The sequence below is a fragment of the Schistocerca cancellata genome, chromosome 8 (assembly GCF_023864275.1).
Source record: "Schistocerca cancellata isolate TAMUIC-IGC-003103 chromosome 8, iqSchCanc2.1, whole genome shotgun sequence".
NCBI lineage: Eukaryota > Metazoa > Arthropoda > Insecta > Orthoptera > Acrididae > Schistocerca > Schistocerca cancellata.
Genome location: NC_064633.1, coordinates 104,658,394 through 104,677,677, shown reverse-complemented (window position 1 = coordinate 104,677,677; position 19,284 = coordinate 104,658,394). Strand labels below are relative to the sequence as shown.

At 43.8% G+C, this 19,284-nt stretch overlaps 1 protein-coding gene across 1 annotated transcript in view; it reads right to left on the bottom strand.

Moving 5' to 3' along the window:
• LOC126094632 (46 kDa FK506-binding nuclear protein) overlaps nt 1–19,284 on the bottom strand; it is a 69,703-nt gene that overhangs the window by 27,263 nt on the left and 23,156 nt on the right. Inside the window, exons 2-3 of the mRNA XM_049909119.1 lie at nt 18,573–18,824; nt 18,428–18,493 (exon numbers count right to left, since the gene is read on the bottom strand). Coding sequence (XP_049765076.1) covers nt 18,428–18,493; nt 18,573–18,824 — 318 coding nt within the window. The remainder of the gene's footprint in view (nt 1–18,427; nt 18,494–18,572; nt 18,825–19,284) is intronic.

Sequence of the window (19,284 nt, the reverse complement as noted above, 5' to 3'; positions counted from 1 at the left end):
AAAAGGGCTACGCTCAAGACGGAGCCCTGAGGCACTCCGTTCTCCTGGAGGAAGACGTCGGACAATACGGAGCCCACACGTACCCTAAACTTTCGATCCGTTAAAAAGGAATCAATAAACAGGGGCAGGCAACCGCGTAGGCCCCACCTGTGCATAGTGCGGAGGATACCTCCTCTCCAACAGGTGTCATAAGCCTTCTCCAAGTCGAAGAACACGGCTACCGTTTGGCGCCTTCGCAAAAAGTTGTTCATGATGAATGTCGACAAGGTCACGAGGTGGTCAACAGCGGAGCGGCGGCGACGAAAGCCGCATTGGACATTAGTAAGTAGCCGTCGAGATTCAAGAATCCAGACTAACCGAGCATTAACCATGCGCTCCATCACCTTACAGACACAGCTTGTAAGAGAAATGGGGCGGTAACTAGAAGGAAGGTGTCTATCCTTCCCGGGTTTGGGTATAGGAACAACAACGGCGTCACGCCAACGCATGGGGACTTGACCTTCGGTCCAGACGCGATTGTAGGTACGGAGAAGGAAGCTTTTGCCCGCCGGAGAAAGGTGTGCCAGCATCTGAACGTGAATGGCATCCGGCCCCGGAGCAGAGGACCGGGACAGTGCAAGCGCACGTTCGAGTTCCCGCATACACGTTCGAGTTCCCGCATAGTAAAGGGGGCATTATAGGTTTCCAGATTCAGCGAGTGGAAGGAAGGTCGCCGAGCCTCTTCTGCCTCTTTCCTGGGAAGGAAGGCAGGATGGTAATGGGCGGAGCTTGAAACCTCCTCGAAAAAGCGGCCAAAGGCGTTGGCGACAGCCACCGGATCAACAAGGACCGCATTACCTGAGGTCAGGCCAGGTACCGAGGAGTGGGCCTTAATACCCGACAGCCGGCGCAGGCTACCCCAAACGACGGAAGATGGAGTAAAACTGTTAAAGGAGCCGGTGAAAGAGGCCCAACAAGCTTTTTTGCTGTCTTTGATGACTCTACGGCATTGCGCTCGGAGTCGTTTGTATTCAATACAATTCGCCAACGTAGGATGGCGGCGAAAGGTGCGTAAAGCACGTCGTCGAGCACGGATAGCGTCCCTACAAGCCTCGTTCCACCAGGGGACGGAAACGCGACGTGAAGAAGTAGTACGAGGAATGGAACGTTCGGCAGCATGGATGATAACAGCCGTGAGGTATTCGACCTGACTGTGACAACTGGGAAAATCGTGGTCCGGAAAGGTCGCCAGGGATGAGTAAAGTCCCCAGTCAGCTTTCAGTATGTTCCAGCTCGAAGGACGTGGGGATGGGGTGTGGTGCAGGAGACGAACGACACAGGGGAAGTGGTCGCTCGAATAGGTGTCAGAAAGGACATACCACTCGAACCGACGGGCAAGAGTGGTAGAACATATCGAGAGGTCCAAGTGGGAGAAGGTATGAGTGGAGTCCGAGAGGAAAGTCGGGGTGCCGGTATTGAGGCAGACAAGATTGAGATGGTTTAAGACATCCGCCAAGAGTGAGCCTCTTGGACAGGATGCAGGAGAGCCCCAAAGGGGATGATGGGCATTGAAGTCGCCAAACAATAAAAACGGCGGGGGAAGCTGAACGATCAGGTGCATCATGTCAGCCCGACTAACGGCAGACGACGGTGGAGTGTAGATGGTACAAACTGAAAAAGTAAAAGCAGAAAGAGTAATGCGGACAGCTATTGCTTGGAGTGGGGTGGTCAATGGGATGGGATGGTAATAGACATCGTCCCGAATGAGCAACATGACCCCACCATGAGCTGGGACACCGTCCACAGGGGTAAGGTCATACCGCTCCGAGGTATAGTGGGTAAAGGCAATACGGTCAGTCGGGCGCAACTTTGTTTCCTGGAGTCCAAGGACGAGCGGACAGTGCAGGCGGAGGAGCAGTTGTAATTCCTCCCGATGAGATCGAATACCTCTTATGTTCCAATGAAACAACGCCATCGCTAGTCAAAAAGTTGGGGGAACGAGACGGGGGAAGAGCTGGTCACCTCGACGGCCGCGGAGGGCCAGGTTGCGAGGGAACAACGCTACAACCGACGGGAGGCGGATCCGGTTCCATCGACTGGTCGCCAGCTGCGGCCGCTGTCCCTGGTTGTGTAGGAGGGGCAGCATCATTTGCCGACGATAGGCCAGCTGAGCGCCTGGCAGCAGAGCGTCCCGGCGAAACTGAGGACGGCCGGGAGCGGCGACTCACGGATGGAGCGTCAGTCGAAACGCGCCGGGGTGGAGAGGGGGATAGAGATTTCTTCTTGGAGGCCTTCTTGGAAGGCCGAGGAGGCACAGGGATGGTGGGCTGGACCCGAAGAAGGTCCTCACGCGCGGGGTCCGTTTTGGAACGCCGGACCTCGGAAGCCGGGGTCCGGAACGTGTCCCCGATGGACACCTGAGAAGAGGATCGCTTCTCAGGTGGCGTGTGGGGAGAAGGAGGAAGAAGGATGGCCCTTGGGGCAGAGGGGGTGGGGGCCACGGGGGAGGAGGATTTGGAAGGGAGGGATTTGGGAGGCGGAGGCAGAGCCCCCTGATGGGCGGAGGAGGCGGAGGGGGGACAGGAGAGGGGTGAGGATACCGCGGAAGGAGTGGACACAACTGAGGCAAATGAAGTGGTCAATGGCACGGGATGGAGGCGGTCGTACTTCTTCCTGGCCTCAGAATAAGACAGCCGATCCAAAGTTTTGATTTCTTGTATCTTCTTCTCCATCTGATATGCGGGGCAGTCTGAGGATCTAGGCGAGTGGACGCCAGGACAATTAACGCACCGAGGTGGTGGGGTGCATGTATGTTCCTCACGAAGAGGACGGCCACAATCGCCACAGAGGGGCTCAGCCTCACACCGTGACGACATGTGCCCAAAGCGCAAACACCGAAAACAGCGCATAGGAGGCGGAACGTAGGGTCGCACGTCACACCGGTAGCACATCACCTTTACCTTCTCCGGGAGAACGTCCCCCTCGAAGGCGAGGATAAAGGCCCCAGTGTCGATGCGACGGTCTTTGGGGCCGCGCTGGACTCGCCGGACGAAATGCACGCCTCGGCGCTCCAGGTTGGCCCTGAGCTCCTCATCAGATTGTAGCAGGAGGTCACGATGAAAAATAACCCCCTGCGTCCTATTGAGTGCCAGATGTGGGACAATGGAGACTGGGATGTCCCCTAGGCGGTCGCACGCCTGGAGCGCCGCCGACTGTGTGGCGGACGTGGTCTTGATAAGTACGGACCCTGAACGCATCTTGCTGAGAGCCTCGATTTCCCCGAAGATGTCCTCAATGTGCTGAACAAAGAACATGGGCTTGGAGGTGGCGAATGTCCCCCCATCGGTTCGAGAACAGACCAAATAGCGGGGGAAGTACTTCGCTCCAAGCCGGCGGGCCTGTCCCTCCTCCCATGGAGTGGCCAAGGGGGAAGGGGCAGGAGAACCAGATCCAGAAACGGTACTTTTTCTTTTAAAAGACTCGGCCGCAGAGCGACCCGATACGTGGTGACGTTTCATCTGCGAAACGTCCGCCCCGATACCACCCACTCCGACCAGGGGCTCTCCCCACGGGCGCCACCCAGCCGCAGCAAGGGCCACCTGGCAGGATGACCATTGCCGGGAGTCCTGATGCCCCAAGGAGACGGGCATCTACTCCTTGGCTGACGTGGGGAGGGTGCAGCTCAGGTATCGGCAGTACGATCCCTGTGTTGTCAGGGGGCTACAACCTAGAGGGTACATGACGACCCCACCACAACGGGCTGGCTACCGTGCTGGATTTCTGGTGCCATGGAAAGTCCATCATGATCGCTGGTGCAGATGGAGACGCACTATGGGCGTAACTGGGACAACCCAAAAGGCGTTTAGGCCCAATTTGAGTAATAGTGGGTATGGTTACAACGCCGGTGCAATGCTGAGTGCCAAGGTCTGAGTGCACTTAGGACCAGTGGTACACCACGTAAGGTGTCCTTCCCCAAAAGGCTCGTACTTCTGTAGAAATTTAGAAAAATGGAGGTCAAACCCCAAGGGGGACCATCACATGGAAGGCCGAAACAGTTGAAACTCCTTTTAGTCGCCTCGTACGACAGGCAGGAATACCTCGGGCCTATTCTTACCCCGGACCCGCAGGGGGGAGCAACAGGGAGGGAAATGCCCCCACCATCAAGAGGGCAGGTGTAGTCTTCCAGCTCAGAGGTGACCTGGGCTGGTGGAGCTGATGGTGCCACAACTGTTGTAGCAGCAGCGTAAGACGATGTCACACGTACAGGATGCAAGAGTTCAAATTTTCTCTTAGCCTCAGTGTAGGTCAGTTTGCCCAGGGTATTTTACTCCATTATTTTCCTTTCTTTCTAGAGAATCCTGCAGTCAGGCAAGCAAGGTGAATGGTGCTCTCCACAGCTGACACAGATGGGAGGTGGGGAACATGGAGTATTGGGATGTAATGGGTGTCCGCAATCTCAGCATGTGACACTGGAAGTACAGCAGGAAGACATATGGCTGAACTTCCAGCACTTAAAGCACCGCATCGGGGGAGGGATATAGGGCTTTACATCACACCGGCAGACCATCACCTTGACCTTCTCGGTCAATGTATCACCCTCAAAGGCCAATATGAAGGCACTGGTGGCAACCTGATTATCCTTCGGACCACGTGGACACGCCAGATGAAATTTACACCTCGCCACTCTATTGGTGCATAGCTCATCGTCAGACTGCAAAAGGAGGTCTCTACAGAATATGACACCCTAGACCATATTTAAGCTCTTATGGAGCATGATGGTTACAGAAACATCCCACAGCTTGTCACAAGCAAGTTAAGTCCCATGACTGGGCAGAGGATGCTGTTTTGATCAAGACTGACCCAGATCTCACTTTGGATAAGCCCTCAACCTCCCTGAGCATTTCCTCTAAATGCTCAACAAAAAACTCGCTTCGTCATGAAAGATTCCCCATCAGCTCTCGAACATACAAGGTACCGGGGAGAATAAGATCTGCTGCCATCCTTAGCCTGACGTTCCTCCCATGGTGTGGCCAGGGAGGGGAAGATTTGGGGTCTTACTTCTGTGCATTGAATTGAGCTCGAGATCGCTTAGAGACTGCTGGTGATTCACCACCAGCAAGAGATGGACTATGCTTCATCGCGTGTCATCCGCCATGATGGCACCCACTTTGACCAGGAGTCCTCCCCACGGCCGCTATCCAGTGGCAGCAAAGGCCATCTGGCAGGATGGCCTTTGCCGGGAGTCCCGATGCCCCAGGGGGATGGGCATCTACCCCTTGGCATATGTGGGGAGTTAATGGCTCAAGCAACAGCAGAGTGATTCCTGTGTAGTCAGGGGACTACAACCAACAGGGTACATGGCAGCCCCACACACAATGGACTGGCTACCGTGCTGGATATCAGGTGCAAAGAAGTCCATGGTCATCATCGACGCAGAAATTGACACTGCATGTGCGAAAATGCACCCAGGAAGGTGTCCTCGCCCAATAGTTGGAGAATGGACAGGACTGCAATGCGCGATGATAAAGTGAGCTGAAGATCTCAATGCGCAATGGACACGATGCACCTTGTAAGGCGCTCTTCCCCAATTGGCTCGCTCTTTGGGAAAATTTTGAAGAATGGAGATCACATAAAGGCTGAAATGTGTGAAACTCCTTTTAGTCGCAGGCAGGAATACCTCGGGCCTATTGTAACACTGGACCCACAGGTGGGAATTTCATAGGAAACCAAAAGTTGGGACTATCTGAAGTGGAAAGGGAAGAGATTACAGGGCTAATCCAGAAGGTGCTAGCAGCCAGTTAAACTCCGCAATAGTAGACAGGGTTTAATGAGTTTAAAGTTGAAGGCACCACCAAGCCATAAACTTGCTAACTACGGACCAAAGGGGACTGGACCAGAGACTGATATATACGAAGCAGAGTGGCACGATCTGCACCCCAAGAGGTGCGGGCAATGAAGCACCCAACTTATCATACTGAGACAGTATATTTTTAAATCTTTTTATCTCTTGAGATTTTAAACATTTTATTGGCTGTGATTCAGCGACTTCAGTTGCACAAAAGTTTGTCAATTGACCATGGTTTCAACAGCACCAGGGTAATCTTCTTCAGAACAGAAGTTACATGGACTACATGTAATCATACCACAGTTTACAGCATCTGAGCAAAAGTGCTCTCGTCAAACAGAAATGTCATAGGAATAAAAATTACAATGTAAAAATGAAAAGGTACTTCTATTGCATTCTGCTTATGGCAATATATGTAATTGTAGTTGAAATATACAAGACAAAGTTTCTAATTCAAATAAAACCTTTGGTCATTAACATTGAAGTAATAATTTCCATTATTCAGGGGACTTTAGGAAAACTAGAAAACTATAGTGCATAATGCATTTTAGCTTCAATCTGCCAGGTTAATTAATTGAGACGCTATAAACTCATTTTTCTTATGGTGCGAAGTTGAGCGCACATTTTGTGATAATTTTCGGAGATTAAGTTCAACTTTTGCTTATGATAAAATTTCATAGCACATAACATCAGACAAAACAAGCAAATACAAGACCATTCATCCTGCTTGCCGTATGCGAACTTCAAAGCTTTCACATAGAGTTAGTTTTTAGTTGGCGAATATGAGACAGCTAAGTCAGTTCCTTGTCAGAGAAGTCCCAAAATTCAGAACTACTAAACAATGTCCATACTGTGTAGCAAAGTATAGCTCTGGGTCAGGATCTGTACTTCGACCACTGTATATTTTTGCTACCCGAATAGCGAAACTCTACCACTTTTACAGTCTCATTTCTTAATCTAATCCGTTATTTTACTTTGATATTTATCACGCAATCAATTCATTCCAACTCGTCTTGAGTCCTTTGCTGCCTGATAGAATTACAATGTTATCGGCAGAAAAGTTTTTATGCCCTTTCCAAATTTCTCTTTGGTGTTCTTTACTGCCTGCTCAGGGATAGCTTACAATCCTGTGACTCCCTTCTCAATCATTGCTTCCCTTTCAGAAGCTGAATCCACATCAAAGAAACCATCATGGTTTGTGGGTCAGATGGGAAGCATAGACTGAAGGAAACAGGGGGAGGGGGAGATTGTGGCACTGCAATGGCTCTGAACTTTCCACACACCTGCTATACTCTGATTAAAATTACTTTGTGACCGACACATTAGAGTGGCGAAGGGGGGGGGGGGGGGGGGTCGGCAGTGTTGACAGCCATACTTCGGAAGGTGCTGGACGAACCTACAAAATGGGCAACACAGTGAGCCTGCGGCAATCAAGAAAGAGCTACGATTGGACAGCAGATAGCCCCAGCCACCAGACTCACTGAAATGCCAAATCACAAACTAATTTTAATGTAATTGTAGTGAAAGAATTCTCTCTCCTTATTCTTCCTTTGACTCATTATGGGTGGAAAAGTGATAAATATAACATTAGCAAGAGATATCTATCGTGTTCCACACTCAAATTACTTTAAAGCGGGCCAGAAACACACAGAGATCCCACGTAGTTGGGGGAGAGAACATCCCTTGTGTTGAGAGCCATACAGGTAACTGTTGACACAGCTCAGTATTGTCTGTCTCTGCACAACATGTTACGTATCTTTGCTGTCACATAGACATTGCTCTTAGGAAGTATTACATAGCCTAATTTCGGTTATAATTATAGTAAACCAAGTGGCATTTCTGTCTATTTTTTTCTGCATCTCTAGACTTGTCTTTAAATTGGTGTTTAATTTTTTTGCTTGTGTTCTAGACATCAATATGGCAGCAGCCTTAGCAGTCAACCTCTCTCCTAGAGATTCCTTTCAAATCTGCCACTATTTGTATGAGATATGAAGCTGAATTCTTTTGTATTGACTAGCCTGGTAACACTTGGCTTCATGGGATTTTATGTTCGCCTGTTTCATTCTTTCTTTCTTTCTTTCTGTATATTTGGATTTATACACATGGTTTCTGGTGATGTGTGATTACTGTGAGAAAATTATTAATTTTTCTAATAATAGTAATGTTAATTATTCCAGAATGATATTTTCACTCTGCAGCGGAGTGTGCACTGATAAACTTCCTGGCAGATTAAAACTGTGAGTCAGACCGAGACTTGAACTCGGGACCTTTGCCTTTCGTGGGCAAGTGCTCTACCAAGCTGAGCTTGGGTAGCTCAGATGATAGAGCACTTGCCCATGAAAGGCAAAGGTCCCAAGTTCGAGTCTCGGTCCGGCACACAGTTTTAATCTGCCAGGAAGTTTCATGTTAATTATTAATGGCTTAGGCAGAATAAAAGTATTCAAATGTGTTGACTGTAGAAAAAAGTGAGAGAACAGTGAATTTACAAATTTATGTTTCACCAGTGCCTTCTAACCTCAACAGGCCTATTTCGAAGCACAAGAAACTTAACAGTGTAAAGAATAATACTGTAAAAAAACGGCAGTGAAGAATTTGAAATAGCTGATATTTCTATTTTATCCGGTGTAGGTAGAGTGCAAACAATGGAAGAGTTAAGGCATGAAATTGGAAATAAACATATAGAAATACCTACAGAGCTACAGTTAATTTATATATGAAGTGTTAGCTTTTTCCTTCATGTGATACAACTGATAGTAATAGCCAATTCTACAGCTGCAATATTAGGCTGGTATACAGCCTACACTTCATTGGGGAGGGAAAAGCCGCCAGACATATGCTATGTGGGAGAATTAACCTGGTTCCTCCCCATCAAAATTTAGCAACTATAATTACATATCGGGGTCTACATCTGTAGATATTGCCAACATATGTATGGAAGTTGCAGTAGAGGATGCAGTTTTGCAAAATGTGGATTGTGGCAATGAAAGGGATGTAAGTGCAGCATGTAACGGCACTTGGAGAAAGTGAGGCACACTTCAAAAAACGGTGTCATCACAGCCCCAAGTGTGGACAAAGGCAAAGTGACGTTCCTACATCCAAATTTTGTAGACTTCCAAAAAGACAAAAGCAGCTTCATTTGCACAAGTTTACAGTAAATTTCAGTCATGCAAGTGGACCCATGGAAGCAGCAGGAGTGAAGAAACTTTCTCAACACTCTTTTATGATGTACAGTACATTAGTTACTTTAGGCAATGGAGACTGCAGAGCCTATAATGAAGTTGTTGCATCCAAACAATAAGGGGATAGGGTAAAGATAAAGAAATTTGAGTGTGTGGGGCATGCGGAGAAGAGAATGGGGCCCATTTTCAAAAGCTGAACTTGTCATTAGGAGTAAACTTGCCTTAATGATTGGAAACCAATTAGTGCCAAGGATAGACTGACATTGCCAGCTATAAAGACACGCCAAGATCATTATGGCTTAGAAATTAGGCAGAATATTCATTGAGTAGATGCAACTGAGAAAGCTATATGGGCAGTATTTTCATACACTGTCCAACAATGATGAACCTCAACTTTGACTGTACCTGACAGGTGTGGATAGCTATTGCAAATACAACCAGTGGAAAAATGCTCCTATCATAGCACAAAAAATGTGAACATCTTCTTGTTTATTTAAAACACTAAAGTGGAGCACCCACTGCATCATTCTACATTCCTCGGCACCTTTACAGAATTTCCCAAAAATTATGGCATGCAAACATATTCACTTTACGATTCAACTCACCTAAATTCCACTAAATGTTAACTCACATACCCATCTACTCCCAGTTCCTTTTCTCATTCATTCAGCCCAATTCTTTGCCATTATCTTTGTGCCCCTTTGTCATTGTCTCCTGCATCACAGGCAGTCCCTTCGTTTTGTCTTAGTATTACAATCTCCTCTCACTGTCACTGTCTCCCTCTTCTCTCTTACTACTAATTGCTAATATCTCATGTTCTGACACTGTCAACAGTGTTACACTGCCACTGTCTTCCCCCACTCTTTCTCTAAAACAACCAGTTTACTATCTTCCAGTATTTATTACTTTTTGTCTCTCTGCCACCGCCATTGTTGTCTCTCTCAGCATAAAAAAGGACAAACATGTTCACATGACAAAACTTATGGGAAAAATTTTGAAGGCATTGAGGAAGGTAGAATGAGGCAGCTGGTACTCCACTTTTCAGCCAGACATATTCACATTTTTTGTGCTCTAACAGGAGAAGTTTCTGCTCATTACCTTTTCTTCCTTGGTGCAGAAGGGCATGTAACTCTCATGAAATGGAAATAATGCAAAACTAATTCTACACCTCTGACTGGATTTTACATGCACAAAATTTTGCATGTGCTTCAGTACAAGACATTGTGCTCCCAGAGGATAACAAAGACACTTTACAACATATTTCTCCATGCAACGTCACTTTATGAGCTACAGTTTTGCCTCAAACCAGATTTTACATGTACAAGTAGTGTAACTTTGAACCTCTGTATTCTTGAAACAGATAAAGACATAGAAAATTTTCAAATTGTTCAACAATTCAGGTCTTCAGAATATACCATGAAATTTTCAGCCATTTGCTGTGCACAGACATCTTGAAATCCTCTGCTGGGTTTTCGTTTGCTGGAAACAGCAAAAAGCAGTAAAAAACCTTGTGGAGTTTTCCAAAAGTCCCATCAAGCCCACTGTAGACCACATCAAATGTAAAATGAGCGAACCAATTTTCTCCCATTTGTCTAAGGAGGAGGAAGTGTGTAATATTCATACTTTGTACTGTAGGACAGTGACACTATTACAATGTGGGGTACACAAATAGTCCCTAACCCAATTGCTATCAAATATTTGACCCTACCTTTTCATCATCAACAGAACCTGAGGTATGACTGAAAAATTCCATTTGTGTATGTGACATTTTGGACACACTAAGTATACATGGTGTCACAAGGATACTGATAAGGATTTAGTAACTGGTGAAAAAAATAATCTCTATGCTTGTCTATTGGTGTTATGGAGACAACAAAGTCAGAATTGAAAGACTTGGCAAGGCAAATACTAATCTACTTCTAACGTCTTTGTAGGCAGGACAATACAAATGAGTGAACAATGTCATTAGGATCAGCTTACTCAAAAATGTGTGTGTGGACATATGAAAGTCACACTCAAACATTTGGATAGCAACACACTGAGGACTGCAGAAAACAAGCTAAAGATATACAACAGGGATGCATGTGAAAAAAAAAAAAAGTGCCAACAAGAAATTTGCATTGGGAGACGAAGACCCTGATGATCCATGTTGTGCAGCAGGAAAGTTTTGACATCTCAACTTTGGACTCTCAATTTCCCCAAGTTCATTTTTTCACTACAAAAGGTTCATTTTCTCAGTTTCTACTCAATACAGAAAACTAAAATATTCAGGTTATACTCAAATATATATTTTGCAGCCCCTGAGGTTATTTTAAATATGAACAAAAATGTTTTCAGAATTTTATCAGGCAAATAAGGCCAAAATTTACAAGAAAAAGTCAAGCTTAAAGAAAAAAATATTTTCCCTTAAAAGATAATACACAATTCCTGTAACTTTACCAGTTATACAAGCAATCTATATGATACACACAGATTTTAAAACTTTTGCTTGTACCATTCCTGAGATAATTTACCTTTTACAGAATCTAATTTTACAATATCCAGAGAGGTAATGCCATTTCCACTTTGGATAGCACAGAGGTGCACAACATCAACTGATTAATTGTAAAATCATCATTTAACCTGTTTAGGAGTACCCATTCCGTTCAACTGATCAACTCCTTGCAAGTGTTGCCAAACTGTAGTGTGAAGTTGTGCAATTCGGGTACTTAAACACTGATAACAGTATTCAAACATACTGTTGTTCAAGTGTTTGTGTAGTTGTAAAATGAGAATGCAACATATTTAAATTTTGTATTTATGTGTAATACTGTAGTTCTTATTCACAGTAATGATGAACACGAACCCAAATGTCAAGTAATCAACAACTTTATTCTCTAGTAATAAAAGGAATCTGAAAAACAGCGAAGAGCTGAGAACATTTATGAATTATATGCTAGATGTCTGGTGGAAGCCAACAGTGCCCACAGAGTACAGTGCCCACAATGTCCGACAGCAAAAGCCAAACATGTACCTGGTAATAGTGGGAATTGGCTGTCAAGACTGTACAGCCATACTAGTTAAAGCAAGGCCATTCCATGCAAAGTGGTCTAATTTCAGAAGAGCTCCTACATCACCATCACAGATTTTGCTGAAATTTTTTGTGGACATTCGTCCATGTTCCCAATGAATATGGTGAAGTTTTACTTTCACCAGTATAATACTTCCAGAAATATAGTCATTTGTTTGACCCCAAAGCAGAGCTTAAGTGCACCTAGAGTTTTCAGCAACTTTGAGACATAATATCTCTGGCAATATTTCCTTGAAAGAAACGCAACTAGGCCATCTTGCATAACTTTTTGCACACTATTAAACAAAACACACTGAAGAGCCAAAGAAACTAGTACACTTGCCTAATATCATCTAGGGCTCCCGTGAACACACAGAGTGAAAATCTCATTCGGGAAACATCCCCTAGGCTGTGACTAAGCCATATCTCCGCAATATCCTTTCTTTCAGGAGTGCTAGTACTGGAAGTTTCACAGGAGAGCTTCTGTAAAGTTTGGAAGGTAGGAGACGAGGTTCTGGCAGAAGTAAAGCTGTGAGGACAGGGCGCGAGTCATGCTTGGGTAGCTCCGTTGGTAGAGCACTTGCCCATGAAAGGCAAAGGTCCCTAGTTCCAGTCTCAATCCGGCACACAGTTTTAATCTGCCAGGAAGTGTCATAATCGCACACTTCACTGCAGAGTGAAAATCTCATTCTGGACACAGAAGTGCCACAACACAACGTGGCATGGACTCTACTAAAGTGTGAAATAGTGCTAGACAGAATTGACACCACGAATCCTGCAGGGCTGTCCATAAATCCTTAAGAGTACAAGCATGTTGCAAGACACCCCAGACACGCTCAATAATGTTCATGTCTGGGAAGTTTTGTGACCAGCAGAAGTGTTTAAACTCAGAAGAGTGTTCCTGGAGCCACTCTGTAGCAATTTTGGACGTGTGGGACATTGCACTGTCGTGCTGGAATTGCCTGTTAGAATGTACAATGGACATGAATGGATGCAGGTGATCAGACAGGATGACAACGTACATGTCACCTGTCAGTTGTATCTAGGGGTCCCACATCACTCCAACTGCACACACCTCACACCATTACAGAGCCTCTGCCGGCTTAGTCTCCTGCTGACTTGCAGGGTCCATGGATTCATGAGATTGTCTCCATACTCAATACAATTTGAAACGAGACTCATCTGATCTGGCAACATATTTCCAGTCATCAACAATCCCATGTCTGCGTTGACGGGCCCAGGCGAGGTGTAAAGCTTTGTGTCGTGCAGTCATCAAGGGTACATGAGTGGGCCTTGGGTTCCAAAAGCCCACATCGATGAAGTTTCATTGAATGGTTCGCACACTGACACTTGATGGCACAGCATTGAAATTGTCATGTTTAACGATTCTCTTCAGTTGTCGGACCTGTTCTTGCAGGTTCTATTTCCAGCTGCATCGATGTTCGAGATTTGATGTATTACCGAATTCCCCCCACTTCATCGCTACCTCGAACAGGCTGTCCCCCATCGCTTGTGGACCAACAATAAAACTATGTTCAAACACACTTAAATTTTGGCTGACTTACCATTGTAGCAGCAGTAACCGATCTAACAACTGCACTAGACACTTCTCTTACATGTGTGTTGTCGACCGCAGTACTGTTCTTGGCTATTTACATATCTCTGTATTTGAATACACATGCCTATACCAGTGAAATATAAAAAGATTTCTTGAACAATTTTCAGATAAACTATTTCAAGCAAAGTCAGCCACTAGCAGCCACTTCAAAAATGTGAAGTTTAGCTTTCTACATCTTCTGAAGTAATTGCAGTATAAATCTGAAACTTTGATCGTGATAACTTACAAGGCTTTAGAATACCATACTCCAAAGGTTTACACATAGAGGGCAAAGTTGTTGATATTTGTACATGCCAAAATTGACCACTTTTACAAAAAAGTCACCTGCAAACTCAAATCATTTTCATTAGACAGCCCATGTACTAGACCACCTAAAAAACTAGATTTGGTTGTGCAATATGAGCATATATGGCCCCCAAAAAATGACAACCATATGGAGGTGCTCTTAAAATACACCATGTTCCACTGGTCCTAAAATCTTTACATCTTATTAGACTCTACAATTTTTAACACTCTCTGGGGTAGGTAACAGCGAAACCTCTGATGTCCAGGAAGTGAGATCCAGTCATAACAAGTATAACACTGAAGAAGGAATGTGTTTTGTCACAAGTCGTCATGACATTTCAGTCCGTTTTTCTGCTATGGTAACTTATGAATCAAAATAGTTATAAATTTCAAAATTTAAGTCTTCATTACCAAGGCATGGGACACAATGATGGTAAAATTTTTGCTAACTGCAACACTCACTGTATAAATTGTCTTCAAGTTTTACACCACTGTCACATTGTGTCAAGTTTTGGGGAGTTCATAACCATCTGCCTGACACTTTCTGGGAAGGACTCCTAGAGAATATTGAATGTCTTTATTGTGCAATGTTACTGACGTGGTAGATCGAAGTATAGCATATTTTGTGCTTGCTGAGTTTTAGTTCTGTGAACCAATTTGAAATTGTGTAAATGTGTTGATTTGGTCTGTGATGGCTTAACCACGGCTGGTTTCTTTTTTAAAGTGCCCAAAAAAGCATCCTCACTGTCATAGGACCCACACTCAATAGCTGTGTAACAGTGGCCACCAGTGGGTTTCTTTATCACAGGTTCCCATGCCCATTACATTTCTTAAGGTACCAGACAATAAAGCTAGCCTGAGCTTATGTTTCCTTCACAATGCTTTCTTTTTTTTCAGATTTCATTAATTTGCTATACTGTGTCACGAGGAAAACTATGCTGTCTGCCAAGCAATGTTACTGAGAGTGCTGAAGTAAATGCAATAATGTGTAGTTTTGGAATCCAGCACTTTTCAGTCCTTGACAGCAAATAAAATGAGTTTGCTGGGCTACGTGGGTACATAAAGCTTATTAAAGAATACTTCTACTAAGATGTAGTCTATTTCCAATCCAGCACTTTTTCATAAATGCATGCAGCATATTGTCCTGGCTGAAGGTCCAATGTTAATACATCTCTTTCACTATTGTCTAACTTTGGCCAGAAAATATGCTGTGCACTTGAAAATCAGCTGACCTGAATTATTGTTTCATCAACTGCCAAAAAATGATTTTCTGTAGTTCCCGCTAAAATTTGCTAGTTTAAACCACTATTTTAATGCTTTACTTTGTTAAATTTCTTCTCTGCTAATGAAAGCAAAATGTTCCCAAAGATAAAGCCGCCAGACGACAACCATAAGAGAAAGAAAAGACCTTAGAAGTGAAACATATAATCATTGAAAAAACACTAACGTGGTGCGAGCATTGCTGATTTAGCACACACATATAATCAGTCTAAATCAACTATTTGCACTATCCTCACAAACAAAGACAAGATCAAGGAGATCGATGCTTCTCAGGGAGTGATGAGTCTCTGGACAACGGTTTCATATTCTGGACAATTTCAAAAGGTTGCTACTTATATGGATAAATGAAAACCAACTGCAAGGTGCCACTATTAACAAGGACATCATTTGTGAAAAGGTGAGAATGATTTTTGCCAACCTCGTTAAAAAGATGCTAGGATCATCAGAGACCGAAGAAGTGTTTCACAGAAGCCATGGGCATTCGAGAAGTTTAAGAGAAGAATCGGCATCCACAGCATTGAGAGGCACGATGAAGCAGGCAGCTCTGACACAAAGGCAACAGAGATCTTCGTCAGCAACTGCAGGATGCTTGTTGATTCTAATGGTTATCTGCCGCAACATTTTTAATTGACAAGGTGGGTCTATTCTGGAAAAATATGCCAAACCGCGTCTATATAACAGCAGAGGAGAATGTATTGCCCAGTTAGAAGCCTATGAAAGAACGTCTCACACTACTATTCTGTGCCAATGCAAGCAGCAGTTTGAAAATTCAACTGCTGCTTGTTTACCATTCAGGCCTTCATGTAAAGTCCAGAAGAGGAGGTTAAATGTGTTGTGGAGATTAAACAAGGTTTGGGTGACAAATGATCTCTTTTGTGATTGGATCAATGAAGTGGTTGGTCCTTCAGTGAAAAAATATTTGCTCGAGATGAATCTGCCACTCAATGTCTTGCTGGTTATGGACAACTCTCCTGCCCATTCCCCACACCCACAAGACCACCTCCTTGAAGAAATTCAATTAATCAAAATCCAATTTCTGCCTCCCAACACTACTATGTGACTCCAGCCTATGGACCAACAGATTATGTCTAACTTTAAGATGCTCTACACTAGAGCACTCTTCAAGCATTGCTTTGAGTTAACTGAAGCTACAAATCTCCAGTCGGAGTTCTGGAAATATCATTTCAACATTGTTGCCTGTGTCAAGATGATCAAAAAGACATGGGGAAGGGTTACCAAGAGAACTCTAACTTCTGCTTGGAAGAAGCTTTGGCCAGAATGCTTTGTCAAATGTGACCAAGGTATCTGTGTCAGTACCTGTGGCGCCTGTAATCAACGAAATTCTGTCTTTGGCCAAAAGCATGGGACTAGAAGTGGGTAACAATGATATCAATGAGGTTGTGGAAGGTCACAGCCAAGAAATGACCACGGAAGAGCTTACAGAGTCGCAGTGTGTTTCACAGCATGAACTTGTGGAGAGGAGTTTTTCTGATGATGATGATGATGATGAAATAAGAGAAATGCTGAAAGCATGGGAATCAAACACTGAATATAATCATCTCAATAAGGCAGTGGCTATGTGCCCTACAAATCTGACAACAATGCTGTGCCACATTTTCGCCAAGTGTTGAGGCGCTGACAGAAACAAATGACCGTACATAAAAAAGAATTAGTTATGTATCATGAATAATGAAGTATACAACACTGCATGTATAACTTTCTTTGAATAAATGGCACGAATAAGATAAAACTTATTATTTTTTTCTGCATGGAACACATTATTGTATTTTACATTAATTTATGTGTGTGTTTCACTTAATGAGTGTTTTGCACTATGAGTAAGATTCCGAAATGAATTATGCTCGCTATGTGAGGTTCCACTGTATATGATTTGCACTCCACCTAACCAAAGATAAGAGTGCCATTCTGATGCTACATATGCTCAGCTAACTTACCATTTTTAATACAGGTACTGTGAACAGACACTAAGTTCACTGATCTCGTCCAGTTACTGAGGAGGATAACCTCCTGTATGAAAACCAAACAGTGTGAATGGGCTTACCACAAGACAGCTGGCCCCTTAAACTACCTCACCATTCTGTCCGTTCTCTGATCCTCATACCCTTTCCTCGTGAATGAAATTTCTCTCTATTAAATTTGTTTTTAAAATATTTAAGTATAAGAGTTATGTACAAATGAGATGACAGCTTTGAAACAGTGAACAAACTTTAGATTTTTAGCAAGATACGAGGCAAAATGATTAAAGCAGGTAACAGTCTATTTAGAAGAAATCTTGACTCTTACTGTTCTACAAACAAATGCTCGAGAAGTAGTGGTGTCTGAGAAGTATCCTCAAAAATCCAGTATGCATTTAAATGTTGTTCTACACAAGACAATGGCATAGAGTATATGGCAGTGCTCCACTTTTAAGGGTACCAGAGTCCCCATTTGTGCCTTCTCTTCATCCTGTTTCTTGAGAGCAAATAAGCTGGCCTGGTTTCCAGTTCTGTTTGCTGGATAATATGTGATATTTCAGGTGCTAAATGTCTACAAAGACACTTATGCACAGTAGATTACTTGGAAACATTCAGTGTCACGAGTTGCTGTCTCCAATCTGGTCTTCACTGCTGCAATGAGCTCATCCAGAAAGTGTAGAAAATTATCTTTCTTGTTGAGGTGTTTGAATAGTCTACAGCCATTCTCAAAATCCACGTTAGAATCAAATTACTTTGTTCTCAGATTAATAATCACCAGTAGTTAAGAGCTCACTGCCACTGTTTCTATTAGCACTTTTCTGAATTGAGAATACTGGATTCAGAAATGAGGCATTAAAAATCCTGACATTAATGATTGCTTCACTGTAAAAATAATCCACTCTTACAATTACTGCTCCCCTAGCCTAATGATTAGCACTGCTGCCTTTGGTGCAACACGACCTGCGTTCCATTCCTGGTACCATCTCAGAGTAGAAAAGTCTGGAACAGTGTCTGTTCAGTCTCTAAGTCCAAATAAGGAGCTGCTTGAACAAAGAAGCAGCAGAATCATCAGGATTCATCTACTGACAATAACGGCTAGAGGGTTTGGCGACATGTCTATCACATGTCCCATTGTCACAGATCACTCCTTGTGTTGAACCAGGCTTACAGACTAGTGGTATTTACATTTATGTACAATTATTTTCAAGTACTTACCATCCTCTTCAGATTCCTCATCTTCAGCTTCAATACCCATGTCATCATCGTCATCTATCAAGTAACCTTTAAAACACAAACCAATGAGACATTGCTATAGTCGACGTTTGAACAATGAAGAAATCATCTCAAAGGAATAACATACCTGTCAGATGAACGCGACCCTTTCCTGAGGTGTAGAATGCAATCTTGTCTCCTGCCATGAAGTTTAAATCTAGAGGTGTCTGAAAAACTTTATTTTTCTGTAGGTTACACAGAATAAATTCTGCATTCTGGAAGTTAACATTCACTGACACCAACTCATTTTCAGAATGCATCACATCAAGACTAGCCATCGATATATGGAATGGTTTATCCACTGTCTGCGCATACCTCTTTCCTGGCTCCAATACAAGTCCTGAAAGGAAATACCTGTTTGTTCAAAACTTGCATTTTTAGATGCACAACAAAAAACTATAAATAGTTGGTGACATTTCATGATGGCACTTTTCACTTCTGTCAAACTACCCACTGCCCCACACAATGACCCATATCCAGGCAAACACTTACTCTGGTTTTGCATGCATCATTACACAGTACGTCAAAACTTGTTAGAGGAAACCCATTTCCCCAGTATCCTAAAATATCAGTTGGACATTTGCCTTTCCAAAGTCAAGATATGTTCATCTTTTCTGCATCAATTTGAAACAATCACAAAAACCTATTTTCAAAGGCAACTGATTGCGATTTTTAAATATAAAGAAACTGCAACAGAGGCCAATTAAGTCTTGTGGACAACAGCAAGGCTCTCTCTTTCCTGTACACACTGCTACATTTGCTTCCAATCAGTCAATTTATAATTTAATCCAGTCCCACCA